This window comes from Misgurnus anguillicaudatus, chromosome 20 (genome assembly GCF_027580225.2).
Source record: "Misgurnus anguillicaudatus chromosome 20, ASM2758022v2, whole genome shotgun sequence".
Classification (NCBI taxonomy): Eukaryota; Metazoa; Chordata; class Actinopteri; order Cypriniformes; family Cobitidae; genus Misgurnus; species Misgurnus anguillicaudatus.
Window position 1 is genome coordinate 29,528,417 of NC_073356.2, and position 15,279 is coordinate 29,543,695.

The 15,279-nt window shown below is 38.6% G+C and overlaps 1 protein-coding gene across 1 annotated transcript; it reads left to right on the plus strand.

The window, feature by feature from the left end:
- The first annotated feature begins 948 nt into the window (after window positions 1–948).
- On the plus strand, window positions 949–14,126 carry dbpa (D site albumin promoter binding protein a). Its single transcript, XM_055220699.2, has 4 exons — window positions 949–1,921; window positions 4,404–4,835; window positions 8,611–8,855; window positions 11,442–14,126. Exons 1-4 carry the CDS (start codon window positions 1,732–1,734, stop codon window positions 11,655–11,657), a joined length of 1,083 nt encoding a protein of 360 aa, XP_055076674.2. The 5' UTR covers window positions 949–1,731; the 3' UTR covers window positions 11,658–14,126.
- Window positions 14,127–15,279: the final 1,153 nt, after the last annotated feature.

Consider the following 15,279-nt stretch of genomic DNA (forward strand, 5'->3'; position numbering starts at 1 on the left):
TCAGTTATTTAAACCAAATACATGTTTTTATTAATATAGACAATAACAAATTGTATGTTGATAGAGCTTTCTTCTTATTTGTTGTCATTTTTAAGCACGCACAGGCAGTTTCTATCTGATCTCTGCGTCTGACAAGAGTTGCCTGCACTAATCCACAAAGATCTCACCAAGCCGCCTTTGCATGTTGTTTTACTCCCATCTCACGCGGCACTCGCATGGGGAAAACGTTGGGAGGAGCGACTGACCTAGTTTTGCCCAATAGGATCGCGCGATGGGCAGAGACTGACCTACTTTAGACCAATCGCGTGAAGGAGAGGCCGCCGGTAGGTAGCGATCGCGCGTGCCTGAGCCATGTGCTTTCTGTGAGCTCTTGTACTGTCCTTAAGGTACTGTGGAAATACAATTGTGTCGGCCAAACCGAAATACTCACGTTTTCGGCTTATTTTGACAAATGACAGCTAGCCACACTCGGGAGAATGAATGGATAGGATGAAGATTTTTATTTATTTAGCAACAGCAATCATACTAGAGGTGTAAATTTGTATAAGAACACAAGAGTCATATGATAATATGCGATGCCAACAGCTTATAAATCTTTATTGAATATTTGCAGCAATTTATTTTCCTGTCATCTCTACATTCACGTGCGCATTCTTACTAACGTACCCTGCAGCTTAAAGCAACGTAATTACGTTTGTATGATAAACAACTCGTTTAATGTCTTGTTTTTGGTCTTAATGTTGCCTCCTATTCCTTCATTACAGTTTAAACGATAAAAATGTAATGGCACACAAGTGGTTAGTGAAAAACGGGGGTGGTCTGACTTTTAATATTCGTAAACGACGCGTTCTATTGGCCAGCGCGCGTCGTTTATCATATTATGGGCGGTGACATGGGAGGTGTGTATCATGAATAATGCAAAACCCCGCCCATAAGTGCCGTTCCCCCGTGAGAGGTGATGTCACGAGCGCTGCCCGTGTACGTTCCAGCTGACTCTTGCTACGATACCGAGCGCTCGCTTTACCGAGTGCCCGGAGAAAGGAAAGAAAGAGAGGGAAGTGAGAGAGGTTAGCTACAGAAATAACGAGAGAGAACAACAACAAGAGGGAAGAGGAATAAAAACAGCCATTAGTCGTAACCGCGATATCTCACGTTTATAATATTTTGACCGAGAACCGTTCATTTGCATACATTTGTTTTCAATCAGAGTTAGTTATCGATACGAAGTTTACGAATTGTCGATTCGATTCAGTCCGGGTTTATTGTTTACACACAGTTTCCTGCAGACTGTGCACAGTTTTATCTCTGCCTCTATGGACGCCCGTCTCATTCAACTCATTCGGTTTTTCGGGGAATATTTTTGTCCTGGACGAGAAGAACACCAGATAAGCGCGATGACACGCGTCAACAAATAAGCTGCGATCCCACGAAAGATCAAAGCGAGACGACGAACGATTATCGCATTTTTTTTTTAAAACAGGGAGCCAGAGGATGAACAACAACTCAAGCGTTTCCACTACAATTCACTTCAGTTTCCCAATGGGAACGGATTAGGAGAAGCGCTCGAAGGAGAATTTTAAATGCTCGGAAACCTCCACAAACATCCCGATCCAGGGTGCAAAACTGCCAAACTCAATTTTTAGTACATTTTTTATTCAGACAATCATACCAGGTCAACTGTCTGGTAAAGTTATTTGAACGTTAACTGGTTCAACCTGGATACACTTAGGAATGTCCAGGCCAATTTCTCAGATATTGCCACCCGATCTTCCAGCAGGGACCAGTCCACAGCTCGGACCATCTAACCCTGCAGGTACCACCACCAATAGCCACCTGAATAACTCTATGGCGAGCCTAAAATCTCTTCTTCAGCTGCCTATTAAAGGGGACCAGAGAGGAAAAGACTGCTGTGAGATGAAAGGTGACTCTATTTTTCATGCTCTACTTGTCATTAAAGTAACTTCAAAATGTTCTAGAAAAAAATAGCTTTATGTTTTACATTTCACGCTGTATTAAATAAAGGAAGCACCGCGATAAGTTTCGTAGGAGTTCTGCATCACCTCCCAGTTTCAGACCTTGGCAACCAGGAAACGTCTTTTATTTCACATTCACTCGGGCTGTTTGTTCAGTCGGACGGATAAATGGTTGACAAATTATGTGAATTTACAAGACCGATACAAATTAAATAAATTAAAGGCCTCTCCCCTTTCTTAAAGGGGCGCTTAAAGCTCCCGTGACTGCCATTAAATGGATGCCATTCTAAAACGTGAGGTGTTTGTGTTAATACGGATGTGAACTAACAATTGTGTTGTGTCAATTGCGCCCTCGTGTGGATGATTTGTGTCACTGCAGATTTGGTTAAAAGTCAAAAAGAAGGAGGGGGGATAAAAAACTGAAAAATAAATATTTTAATATTTAAAATAAATGTATTTGTTAATTTCCTCAATATTAATTTTCTTCTGGATGTTGGCACTGTTGAAACCTCACACTCTATCTATTTTCTTCTCTTTGCTTTGGCTTACTGTTTTCTTTATATCTATATGACCGTCTATATGTTTATGCCTATATATTGCTCTTCATTTCCCTTTATTACCCTCTATCAGACAGTTCGTTACACCATCATCCATCTATCTCTAGATAACGCTTCCACTTCCCTTTTGTCAGGACGCTGTTGTTGGGTAAAACCTTGTTTCTTCCATCTATCACTGTGCAGTGCATATTCCCCAGCTTCATCTTCAAAAGCCCATGCGCTGAAGATGACAGCTCGGCTCGCTGCTTTGAGCTCTTCCCTCAGAGTCACTCGTGCAGCGCTCTCATCCAATCTCATTCGCCAACCCTCCCCAACACGATCTCTCATCTCTTCATCCGAGTGATGGGCAGAGAGACAAACTGCCATCTTGGCCTCTGGCATTCCAGCTTTGTGCATGGCATTATGTGTTTACGAGTACACTGCAGCTGTGAAGGCTTTATGTACTGAGCTGCGGTTCAAGGGTCATGAGTACACACACCGTGCGCTGTTGTGCATGGACTTCATGTTTGCATATGATATGGAAATATGAATACATATGTGCAAAATACGAGCACTTTAGGTGTTTTTGTGTGTTTGAGGAACCAGAGTGCCAGAATTTAGGGAATTTAACCTGAAATGTTTGGCAGCTGCTTGCAGTGCATTCAAGCTATACATTTTTTTTTAGCAGTTTGTGTGTTCCTTGGGAATCAAACCCATGATGACCTTTTTGCATGACCTAACATAATGCTATATACCAATTGAGCTACAGGATCACCTTTCGTGAATTGAATATTGCTGCTAACTGGATTCGTGAAGAAATGTGAACAGATTTATCTACATTTAGACACATTTAAGGGTGATTCTCGTGAAATTAGACTTATGAGGTGTCATGAAACATTTAGATAAAAAAGTAAATGCAAAGTAAGAGTATCAACATAAGAAGCATACAGTTACAAACATCTCTTCATGTACTATTTTGCACATGATTTTAAATGACATCATACAAACCAATTTTGTTGTTTTTTCATATTTAAAGGGAAAATTGTCATTACCGCAACATGTCCATGACTGGATTTGGGTTCTTTGACATGGAAATATTTATAAATCTAAAAAATAAAAAGCTTCAGTGCATGTTATACTATAAACATTTACAGTAAAGAAACATGTGGTATTTGGTGATCATTGGTAAATGTAGAGAATAATAATTGTCCAAAACCAATTTTCTCATCCTCCGCAACAATTTTCAATCATTGTTTACCCCTCAATGAACTAAAATAAAAAAAAAACAGGTAAGCAGTTCTTCTTTTTTGTCTCCAGATAAAAGTTGAAATTTTGTTTGTCATAGTACCTAGACATCTTTTTAGTTCTCATTACCGAAACATGAGTTTGTAAATGCGTATATTTAATGTAATATCATGTTGCGGTAATGACAATTTTTGATAATGATCATCTAAAAAATGTAAATAATTTTATAGGAAATATTTATTTAAATCTTCTAAAAATAATGGTTATAGTTAGATCAGACCTTAATCTTATATGTGCAAAAAAATTGTCTTCAAGGGCTTTTAAAAAAAATCTAATGCTGGACACCTAAGTCTGGATTTCATGAGAATCACCCTTAATGTACACATTTCTGTATATGGGATTTAAACCCATGACCTTGGTGTTGCTAGCACTATTTTTCTCGACTGTATGTTGAACTTTTTGTGCATTTGGCGGCTTTTATCCGAAGTGACTTACAATGCATCCAAGCTATACATTTTCATCAATACATGTGTTCCCTGGGAACCAAACCCACAACGTTTTGAAATGCTAATGTAATTCCCTACCTATTCAGCCACCACATGTAAATACGTTGTACTCTTTCATATACTGTTGTTTTCTCTGCTCGTAGATAAAGAAAAACCTTTGGACTCTGATGAGGATTCATTGGGCGCAGCCGGGGGCATGAACGGCAGCAGCGGCTCCGTGCGCTCCACCAATCAGTCCACCTTCCTCGGACCGTTGCTTTGGGAGCGCTCGTTGCCGTGCGACGGCGGCCTGTTCCAGCTCCAATACATGGACCTGGAGGAGTTTTTGACGGAGAACGGAATGGGTTGCATGCCATCGGGAAACACTTGCAGTACGGCCGCCCAGGTGCCTTCCCAGAGCACCCAGTCGGCCGTTCCTAGCCAGAGCTCACAGTGCCCACCCTCTTCCTCTCCGCCCTGCTCTTCCTCCGCTTCATCCATCTCATCCCTCTCTTCTTCATCCTCGTCATCTTCGTTGCTGGGACTGGATGTACCGCAGGCCCCTGGACTGCTGGGAGGTCCCGAGTGTCTTCACGGTAAGAACCCTTAGAAGTTTTTCACCTGAAAGTTAGGAGGAATCATGAGGACTGTATCTTGTTATCGGCTGGACACTGTGTTTATAAACCGTGCGAAATAGCTGTCACAAAATTGCATTTTATTTGCTCCACAGTGTGGAGAGTGTTTCAGAAGTGCTTTATGCACGTCTGTGTGTGCATTGGTGCAAACACGAGCAGGACTGTCTCTGTGACTCGTGTGATCTGCACTGATGCATGATGGGATGTCTAAAACTGGACTCTGATGCCAAGAGCAATGCAGGCTTTGAAGGTTTAAGGGCACAGCTGTGTCTGTGTGTGCGTGTTTGTTTGTGTGCAGTGGAAGCATTTCATTACAGCAAAGTCATCAGAGCAGACAATATTGTACTGAAATATTTTCAAAAGGACTAAATTTAGCTTCAGCAAACAAAAGAAAACAATGTGAAATGATAAGTAATGATGTTACATGAAAAATACAGCAGTGTGTTAGAGTTGTCACCAGTAATTAGGGATGGTGTTAAAGTGAGAGTAATTTAAATTATTCTCAAGTATTCTGCACAATATTACCAACGTTCCACTTAAATTTTTAAAACGCTGCACTGAAGGAGGGAAAGAGAGAGAGAAGTACTGGAGATGATGTCTGTGTTTCTGTTGCATGTTTGGAAATCTCTCCGTCTCTCTGTTCCCTCCCTCCCGCTCCCTCACACGTTGGGGCCATGTGCAGGCGACGTGTCACGTGCTGCTGCAGAGAGCAATGAGAGAGAGAGAGAAGGGAGAGAACGGGAAGGGGAGGAGAAGGAGGGGAGAGAGAATGAGAAATAGAAAAAGATTAAGCTACAAGTTTTCAGGGATATCTGTGCCTTTGCCTGGTATGTCCTCTAGTCATAATATGCTGGCAAAGCTTTTCATTGTTATTGACATCTTAAAATAATCAAGCTGTTGCGTCCTGTGGTAGATATGTGTGGTTCACACATATAATTTTTATCGCTGTAATGTAAATAATGGTACATTAACTTGTGTGTTTGTACCTGATAATAGTATAGTAGTACCAGTAATTTTTTACTTTGTGTGGACATTTTTTTTTTGTCTCCACGAAATTAAAAAGCTTATAAATCATACAGAATTATGTTTTTTTTAATCTAAAATAGCAGAACGTTTTCTGTGAGGGTTAGGTTAGGTGAAGGTGATATACTATACAGTTTGTACAGTATAAAAACATGACTTCTATGGAATGTCTTCATAAAAAATGGAGCCCTGTGTGTGTGATAGATGGATAGACAGATCGATAGTGATAGACAGTGACATTGTGCTTTGGACAGATAAAAGGATGGATAAAAGGAGAGATAGATAGTGACATTGTGTTTGTCTTCGGGTGGATAGAGAGAGAGAGAGAGAGAGAGAGAGAGAGATGGATGGATGGATGGATGGATGGATAGAGAGATAGATAGACAACGATAGTAGATAGTAACATTTGGATGGATAGATGGATGGATGGATAAATAAATGGATGGATAGCTAGATAGATGAATACATAAATGGATGGATAGCTAGATGGATAGATAAATAGATGGATAGCTAGATGGATGGATGGATGGATGGATGGATAGATGGATGGATAGAGAGATAGATAACGATAGTAGATAGTAACATTTGGATGGATAGATGGATGGATGGATAAATAAATGGATGGATAGATAGATAGATGAATACATAAATGGATGGATAGCTAGATGGATAGATAAATAGATGGATAGCTAGATGGATGGATGGATGGATGGATGGATAGCTAGATGGATGGGTAGATGGATGGATGGATGGATGGATACCTAGATGGGTGGATGGGTAGATGGATGGATGGATGGATGGATAGATGGATAGATAGATAGATAGATAGATAGATAGATAGAAAGATAGATGGATGGGTAGAGGGGTAGATGGATGGATGGATAGATAGATGGATTTATAGATAGATGAATTTATAGATAGATGGATTTATAGATAGATGGATGTATAGATAATTAGCTAGATGGATGGATGGATAGATAGCTGGATGGATAGCTAGATGGATAGAGAGATAGATAGAGAGAAATATATATATTCTAAGATAGACAGATAGGTATAGTAACATTTAGATGGATGGAGAGATAGATGGATGATAGATGGATAGCTAGATGGATAGTTAGATGGATGGGTAGATGGATGGATATATAGATAGCTAGATGGATATATAGATAGATAGATGGGTAGATAGATGGATGGATGGATAGCTAGGTGGATAGCTAGGTGGATAAAGAGATAGATAGAGAGATAGAGAAATATATATTCTTAGATAGATAGATAGGTATATAGATAGTAACATTTAGATGGATGGAGAGATAGATGGATAGATGGATAGATAGATAGATGGATAGCTAGATGGATAAATGGATAGCTAGATGGGTAGATGGATAGCTGGATGGATAGATGGATAGCTATATAGATAGCTAGATTCTAAGATATATAGGTATATAAATAGTAACATTTAGATGGATGGACAGACAGATAGATAGATAGATAGATTCTAAGATAGATAGGTATATAGATAGTAACATTTAGATGGACAGAGAGACAGATAGATAGAGAGTGAGAGAGAGAGAGAGAGAGAGAGAGAGAGAGAGAGAGAGAGAGAGAGAGAGAGAGATAAAAGGATAGATGGACTGACAGAGAGATAGAAAGAGACAATAGATAGACAATGACATTGTGTTCGTCTTTGTATGACAGTATAAGCATTGTGTTTCATTGTTTGTGTGTTGTATGAGAATTGTGCACACAGCTGTCTCTTGATTTTTTCTCCTCCCGCACGGAGAGGAAGAGGACCAAAGGACAGCTGCTGCTCATGGGAAGAAACACTTTTTTTCTCTTTTAGAGTTTTTGGATAGATGAGGATTATGACATGAACCGGACAATATGCTGGTTTAGGTGGAAGGGGAGGACTTTTTGCGTAAAATTCTTCCTATAGCACTTTGCGTTATCCATTGTGTGTTTTCTTAATGAATCAAAAACAAACCTTTGGAAATTCTCCAGAGTCTTCTGGCAAAAATTTGTGCTTTTCAAAGCTGTATTGTATTGTCTAAAGCTGGATTGTTCTGAGTTATCTTACTGCAACATTTATAACCAATGATTAAAAAGACGTATAACCACAAATGCTATGCATGCAAAAATTGCACCTAATCCTGTGTGTCTTAAATACGTTATATCTGTGTAGGAAATTACACGCATACAATTTAAATCCACATCTCAGTTTGGCTAAATGAGAAACTGCCATTACAGCTAATGCATCATAATTAATGTCAAGTGCTTGCTTCTAAGTGCAGTGCTATTGGCTTCCCTAAAAGCATATTTCAAACGAAAAGAGGAAGAAATATTTGGGTTGTAAAGCATCGATGGGTGTTGTAAATGGCAAATGAGGCTGCATTTATACACTGTTGAGAGAGAACAAAACGTGATGGTTTTCAGGGTCAGTTTTATGATGTTTTTCTGGCTGTTTATACTGTAATGTGAATTGAAACGGCAGGTTTGCTTGTCTTAGCTTTGCCTGCCAGCTGCTGACATTGGCAAGTGTCCACCTTGGCTTTTGCTGCAACCTGGTGGTCAACCTAAACCACTGCAGCCAGTCAAGTAACATAACAACCATTGTTTCTAATCCTCTTTGCCTTTAGCCCAGACACATGGTGATTTATTCATGTGGCCTGCGACATGTGAGTGACTGTTTATTCCTAATTGTTCCTCTTCTCTCCAGGAGCTCAAACTGCACCGCCTGACCCCTCTCCAAGCCCCTCCTGCCCACCTCCGCCAGTAGCCCCGCCCACCAACGCGGCCGATGTCATGGTGAACTTCGATCCTGATCCCGCTGACCTCGCTTTGTCCAGCGTGCCAGGCCAGGAGGCGTTTGATCCACGAAGGCATCGCTTTTCAGACGAAGAGCTGAAGCCTCAGCCCATGATTAAGAAGGCTCGCAAAATGCTTGTGCCAGATGAGCAGAAGGTACTATTTTGCATTTCATTTCAGGGATTTTTTAAAATGGCTTTATAGTTTACTGCTTGACATTTTTGTCCTGTGGTATCGATTTTTGCCGCAGGGATGACATATTTTTGTAAGCCAAACTGGAAGTTTGATCCTGGTTTCCTCGCCAAAAAACAAACAAACATTCATTTCTCCCATAGACTTTTGGATTATTGCAAATAATAAGCTCTATGTTTGTGTTGTCAAACTAGATAATCTTCACAGATGAGGACAACTTTTATGAATTTTGAACTCTAAATGCGAAAATTAGAAATGAACATCTAACCTTAGGTTACAAGTGAACTACACCACGGTCTTTCGACATTAACGTCATCACCACCAAGCTTTCGGCAGCTCTTTCCAACTTTATTAAACACATTTAATAACATGTTGGCTGATACGAAAAAAACTCAGAGGATGAATGTTTGTTGGGAATTATGTCCATGTTCCATTGTTTTTGAGATCTTCATGTGTGATGACGTTCACAGACCCTGATAACGTCTGTAGTCCCATATAGCAATTTGTTATCAACCACCCTTTTAAAGACACGCTAAAACTTTAAAGTCACAAGTGGGGGTGTTTATGTCCTAGAATAAAATGTGAAAATATCTTGGGTTTAAAGATCTTATTTAAAGGGGACATTTCACAAGACTTTAAAGATGTCAAATAAATCTTTGGTGTCCCAGAGTACATATGTGAAGTTTTAGCTCAAAATACCTTTTTGTGTGTGTCCTTTAAAATGCAATTGAGCTGATCTCTGCACTAAATGGCAGTGCTGTTGTTGGATAGTGCAGATTTAGGGGCGGTATTATCCACTTCTGACATCACAAGGGGAGCCAAATTTCAATGACCTATTTTTTCACATGCTTGGAGAGAATGGTTTACCAAAACTAAGTTACTAGGTTGATCTTTTTCACATTTCTAGGTTGTTGAAGCACTGGAGACCCAATTATAGATTTTCATGGTATGTCCTCTTTAAGGGGTTTAACCAACATCCCAGGTTTGAAGTCAGTGAGGTTTAAAAAAAACCTTGACTTCGGGATCATGGAACCGGAAGTGCTAAAATGCTAACTCGCTTCTGAGTCTTGCCTACAAAAATGCGTCATCCCTGCCGCACTCTATTAGGGCGTCATATCTAGATTCAGTAGCTCCGCCCTCTTATGTCAGTCAGTAAATCCAAACATGCAACATCATTAAATAGAGTTTCTTGGTTGGTTAAAAAAGATGTGATGTCACAAATCTATTTTTGCTGAAATTTTATGTACAGTAGTCTCATTTTACAGCATTTTTCAAATCTGAAGCATATATTTCACTTTGTGGGCATTCACTACATGTATGGGTTCAGTGCTCAAGCTGCCCTGCTTTTTGTCTATTGTCATTGTTTTGGTACAAATAAGTAAAAATTAATGTTTAATATAATTAAACCACAACTTAACGATGGTTTGGCTATGGTAAACATACCCATATGACAAAAAAATGCATTTCTTTGGCACAAAATATGTTTTAAATATATGCTAAATACATTTTGTAGAAAGTAAAGCTTAATTAAATATATTTTTAAATTTAAAAAATTAAATATATTTTTAAATTTAAAAATTTATTTCCAGGGCAACAAATTCTAATTTTACAACCTATAAGGAAAAATATATATTTTAAAAGTTTGTATAACATGTAAACGCAGTGACGGCTGGTGACTGCTCTTGAGAGGGGCCCAAATTCAAAATAAGTGTTCGGAGTGTCGTGTGTTGCTCGTGTTTTCAAAATATGTGTTTGTTGGGTCATGTGAACCATGTGCATCATGTGTTTTGTCAAAATAAGTGCCTGCTGCACACCGTTGTCAAAACCGTTTATGATAAAAGAGACGCTCACGTTTACAAAATACACGCAAGACACTCCCTTAACACTAAACTCTGATTACGCATGAGATTATGTGAGTATCTGGCAAACGCGAGTGTCTCTTTTATCACAAACCCTTTAGACGTGTCTGCAGCAGGCACTTATTTTGACAAGACACATGATCATAGGATCACTTGATGCGCAGAACAGATTTTGAAATAAGGAACCACACACATGACGGGCAATATACATGTTGTGACTAACTTCGGATCGTGCGCCCTCGAAAAATGAAGTCACCGGCCGCAACTGTGTATACGTATGTATAAAGTATATTTTTGCAGTTGAAAATATATTTAATTTTAACCTTTTCAAACCTGTTATGTTACCAGGTTTGTAACATACAAATACAAATCTGAATATAAATGCTTTATAATATATAAAATATATTTCAAAATATACAAAAATGGCCAAAAAATATATTGGTAAAAATAAATTTTTTGTAAACATATTTCAAAATATATTTCAGCACATATATATTTTTTGGCCGTTAATTTTGAAATATATTTAAAATGATAAAAAATAGTTTAACTATGGTTTTTGTAGTAAAAATGAATATGATCAATAATATGCAAAAAACATGGTTACTAAATTTTTACTACAAAATAATCAAAAACTTTTTTCTTTTTTCCCCTTCTTGTTCACATCCCACCTATTCCTCCTTCACCTCATAAGGATGACAAGTACTGGAGTCGGCGGTATAAGAACAACGAAGCGGCGAAACGTTCCCGCGACGCCCGCCGACTGAAGGAGAACCAGATTTCCGTCCGAGCGGCATTCTTAGAACGGGAAAACGCCGCTCTTCGGCAGGAAGTCGCCGACATGCGAAAAGAGCTGGGCCGCTGTCGCAACATCATCAACAAATATGAGAGCCGTCACGGAGACTTATGAAAAGGAGACGAGAAGAGCGGAAATAAGAAAGAGACATTAATAATGATATTGAAATAGTGTTTCAAGGGCTGTTCTGGAATGGCATTTTCCTCTAGCGTTTGCTTCAAATAAGCACTACGATACTCTATTCACAAATTGACATTTCTTCGTAAGCGCAGGGATCGGTTAAATTAGGTGATGTGGTGCTTGATTGAAACAGCTACTATAAAAAGGATGTCCACAAGGTCTACCTGTACTACGCAAGCACAAGTGGTCGAATCGGTTACGATCGCACCATCCGATCTCTCACGAATCATAAAAGCGTATCATTTATGATGTCACGTAGCCCTTGTGAACATCCTCCTCCCACGTGGGATGATTTTCTCAGAGAGAGAGTTCTAAAGGAGGTGGTGGAGATGTAATTTTTTCTATGATAAAAACATTGTATATTTTTGAACTGTTAAGGTCAGCTATACAGCTATAATAGAGTAGGAGAACGGGTGGAAGTCATGTGGGCGACGACTAAGAGCTCTGAAGAGATTTTGACATAGGAAAACTGTATATTTTTATACTTGCAGAGGCAGAGAGGTGACGAGATTTGGGAAATAATCTTTTTTGTATATTTTATATATGGGTGGGGGTGCGGGAAGCCGGACTGAAGTATGATTTCAGGATCGCTATCATACAGTGATATATTTTTACCATCGGGAGCAGTTAGGCAGGTCAGGGCGAAGCAGATTTAAAGGGAAGAATGTCAATAAGGATAAAGAAACATCAAAGAGCTCATAGGTGAACTGGGATTGAGAAAAATGGCACATGAAAGCTGTATAGTTTGAAATTTTTCATCATGGATTTGTTCAAGCACTCTTTTTGCTATCTTCTCTTTAATTCCTTTTCTTAAAATTTAGTATGTGTGTGTGTTTGTTTTATCCTGCGGTGAGAGAGGGGAGAGAGAGACTAAGAAAGAGAGAGAATCTGAAATCTTTCAAATAAATATATATATTTAATATATACGCAATCCTCTTCGAATAGACAACGGGCCAATTTCATGGCCAGTCCATCAATAGTCCTTCTCTCCATTTCTGCATCTCTGTCTCTCCTTGAGCTTTTGACGTTGTGAAATGCATTGGTGCTGGTGTGGCGTATCTCACCCAGGTTGAGTTCGCAGCGAGTGGGTTGCATGCCGGCGCATGCTTATGTATTTTTCGGCGCGGGAAAACACACTTGACGACTGTCGTTTTATATGGTGCTCACCCAGTCTCTTGACCCAAATGCACATAACATAAGAGTTTTAACCTGTTTGCCTATAACCTTTCTTTAGTTCCTTTCTTATCGTTCATTGTATGAGGAATGACAAGTTCCACAAAATGAACCTCACATCCCCCAAAAAGACATGCACCTTTATACTACTGTACCATACAAAGTACAATATTAAACAATTCTCTCACTAGATATATGTGTGTACATGAGTATATGCTTGAATATGTGACTATAGATGTAATTTGCATAACTTGAATATATAAATGTAGTATCTTTCCGATAAAAGAGACAAAGCAGATCTGATTTCGATCAGTTTTCTCAGGTGTCTGGGAGGACTACGAAAACGTGCCACGCTTATCGGCCAAACTGTGGATTTTTACTTCTCGTCCACATTTTTGGAGGTGGCTGTATAGTTCCAGAGAATTCCACGGAAATGAATAGTGCACTACCAAAATATTTTTGGAAGATGATTCTGTTTAAAAAAAATCAAAAGGAAAAAACAGTGCTGGTTATAACTTTATTACTTTACACATACAGTAAGAATTAATGTCATTTTTAACCTGGTTGCTCTGTTATTATAATTGCTTGAATTATCATTGTTGTTGATTTATATTTTAGCATTTTCTTGCAACTTTTTCAATGTATCACTCTTTTACCTTCCTCGTAACTGCAAGACCATCTTTTTGAGCCCGTTCACTGTTGGAAACATCCACCAAGACTGTGCTTGTGTGTATGAATTTGATATATAACCTGAAACAACCAATAGTTGACTGACTGTTCCTTTCTCTTGACTGAACTTCTACCACCTTTGACTGGGCACTTCTTTTAAGGCCGTTTCAAAGCGGTACACGCTTTTGTTATCTTCTGAACTGTTTAAATGAAGCGTACGGCAAGGTTTAAACCTTAAAGAGCTTACAACTTTTGACAGTGCTATTTTTCTATGTAACTGTGTTCACATACTCATTCATGGGCATTGGCGGTACGTCGTCGCATTGGCGTGCCGCTAAATGTTATTGCGGGTATTGTATTTGTCATTTTATCCCTTTTCACATGTTGATTATGAACTGCCCCTGTTTGTGACTGTTATGAACTACAACTCCCATGAGTGCACCGCAACCAAACGTCACTTGGTAATGTCTACTGTTCCTGCCTATAGGGATGCTGGGAGATGTGGTCTGGCTTTTTTCCCTGAATCACCAATAAATAATTACCCCATTCACTGACAAAGAATCCATTGTGCTATGAATGCAAATTAACTTGAATTATCGGAGATAAGACACTATTGGAATCCGATCAAGGGTTGATATTTATAAACCGGACCGTTCTGTGAAACAGAAGCTCAGCCCTTGCTTGTGTGTTTACTTTAGTCTTTCAGTCTCTAAGCTAACCGAATAAAAGTTAACTGCAGCTGTGTCACACACCCTGTCAGCTAATCCAAACCAATTTTAGGTAGCATAAAGACTCTTACCTGCATGCATACCAATGCACTTCTAATGTAAACTAATGCAGACAGATCATATTCACTGGTCCTGCATGTAATTTTAATGAATTATTTTTGCTCCTAAAGAGTTTGCTACTCACAAGTACTCATATTGTACCTAAATTGTACATAGTAGGCCCTTTATAAAGGGTACTGCCCCAGCTTTGGACAATTTGTTATACACGGAAAGCTTAAAGTCAAACTATAAAAGTCTGAGCTTTCATTCTGCATTACTAAAACCTCTCACAATGACGTCATTTACAGTATTGATTTACAGTAAATTGTATGAAAGATTTTTCCTTTTTGCAAATTAGAAGTGAGGCAACCTAATGCAGTAAGATTCTAGTTCAAGTTACTTTATTTCCCTAGTTGGGACAACATTTTGAAATGAGATTTTTACAGTGTGCCTCTAGAGATTAAATAAACATCCTCCAGTGAGTAAGTTTATAATAATAAACAACAAATAGAAAAATAATGTTTGCAGGTGCAGCAATAACAAATGGAAGAATAAAATGAAATGTAGAGATGCAGCGCTCAGCTTTGATCAGCTTGTGCTATTTATTTAACATTTATTATATACACGCATATAATGTGAAATTGAGGAGGAAGAAGATGAGGTGTAAAATTAACAGGTGTGAGATAACAGAAAAAAGATAGAGAGGTAGTGTGAAAATAAATAAGTGGAGTTTGGTAAGCATATATTAAACATAAATGCCAAAAATATTCAAAGCTAAGATAGATGTGATTATAAAGAAAATGGATCTTGATATAATGCAGATGTAATACATAACACAGCATAAATATTAATATTACTAAACATTATTTACTCTGCAAAATACTGAAAATAAGGAAAGTAATTATATGGAAATTGTGTTTACTATTCTTGATATTTAAAAACTTTAT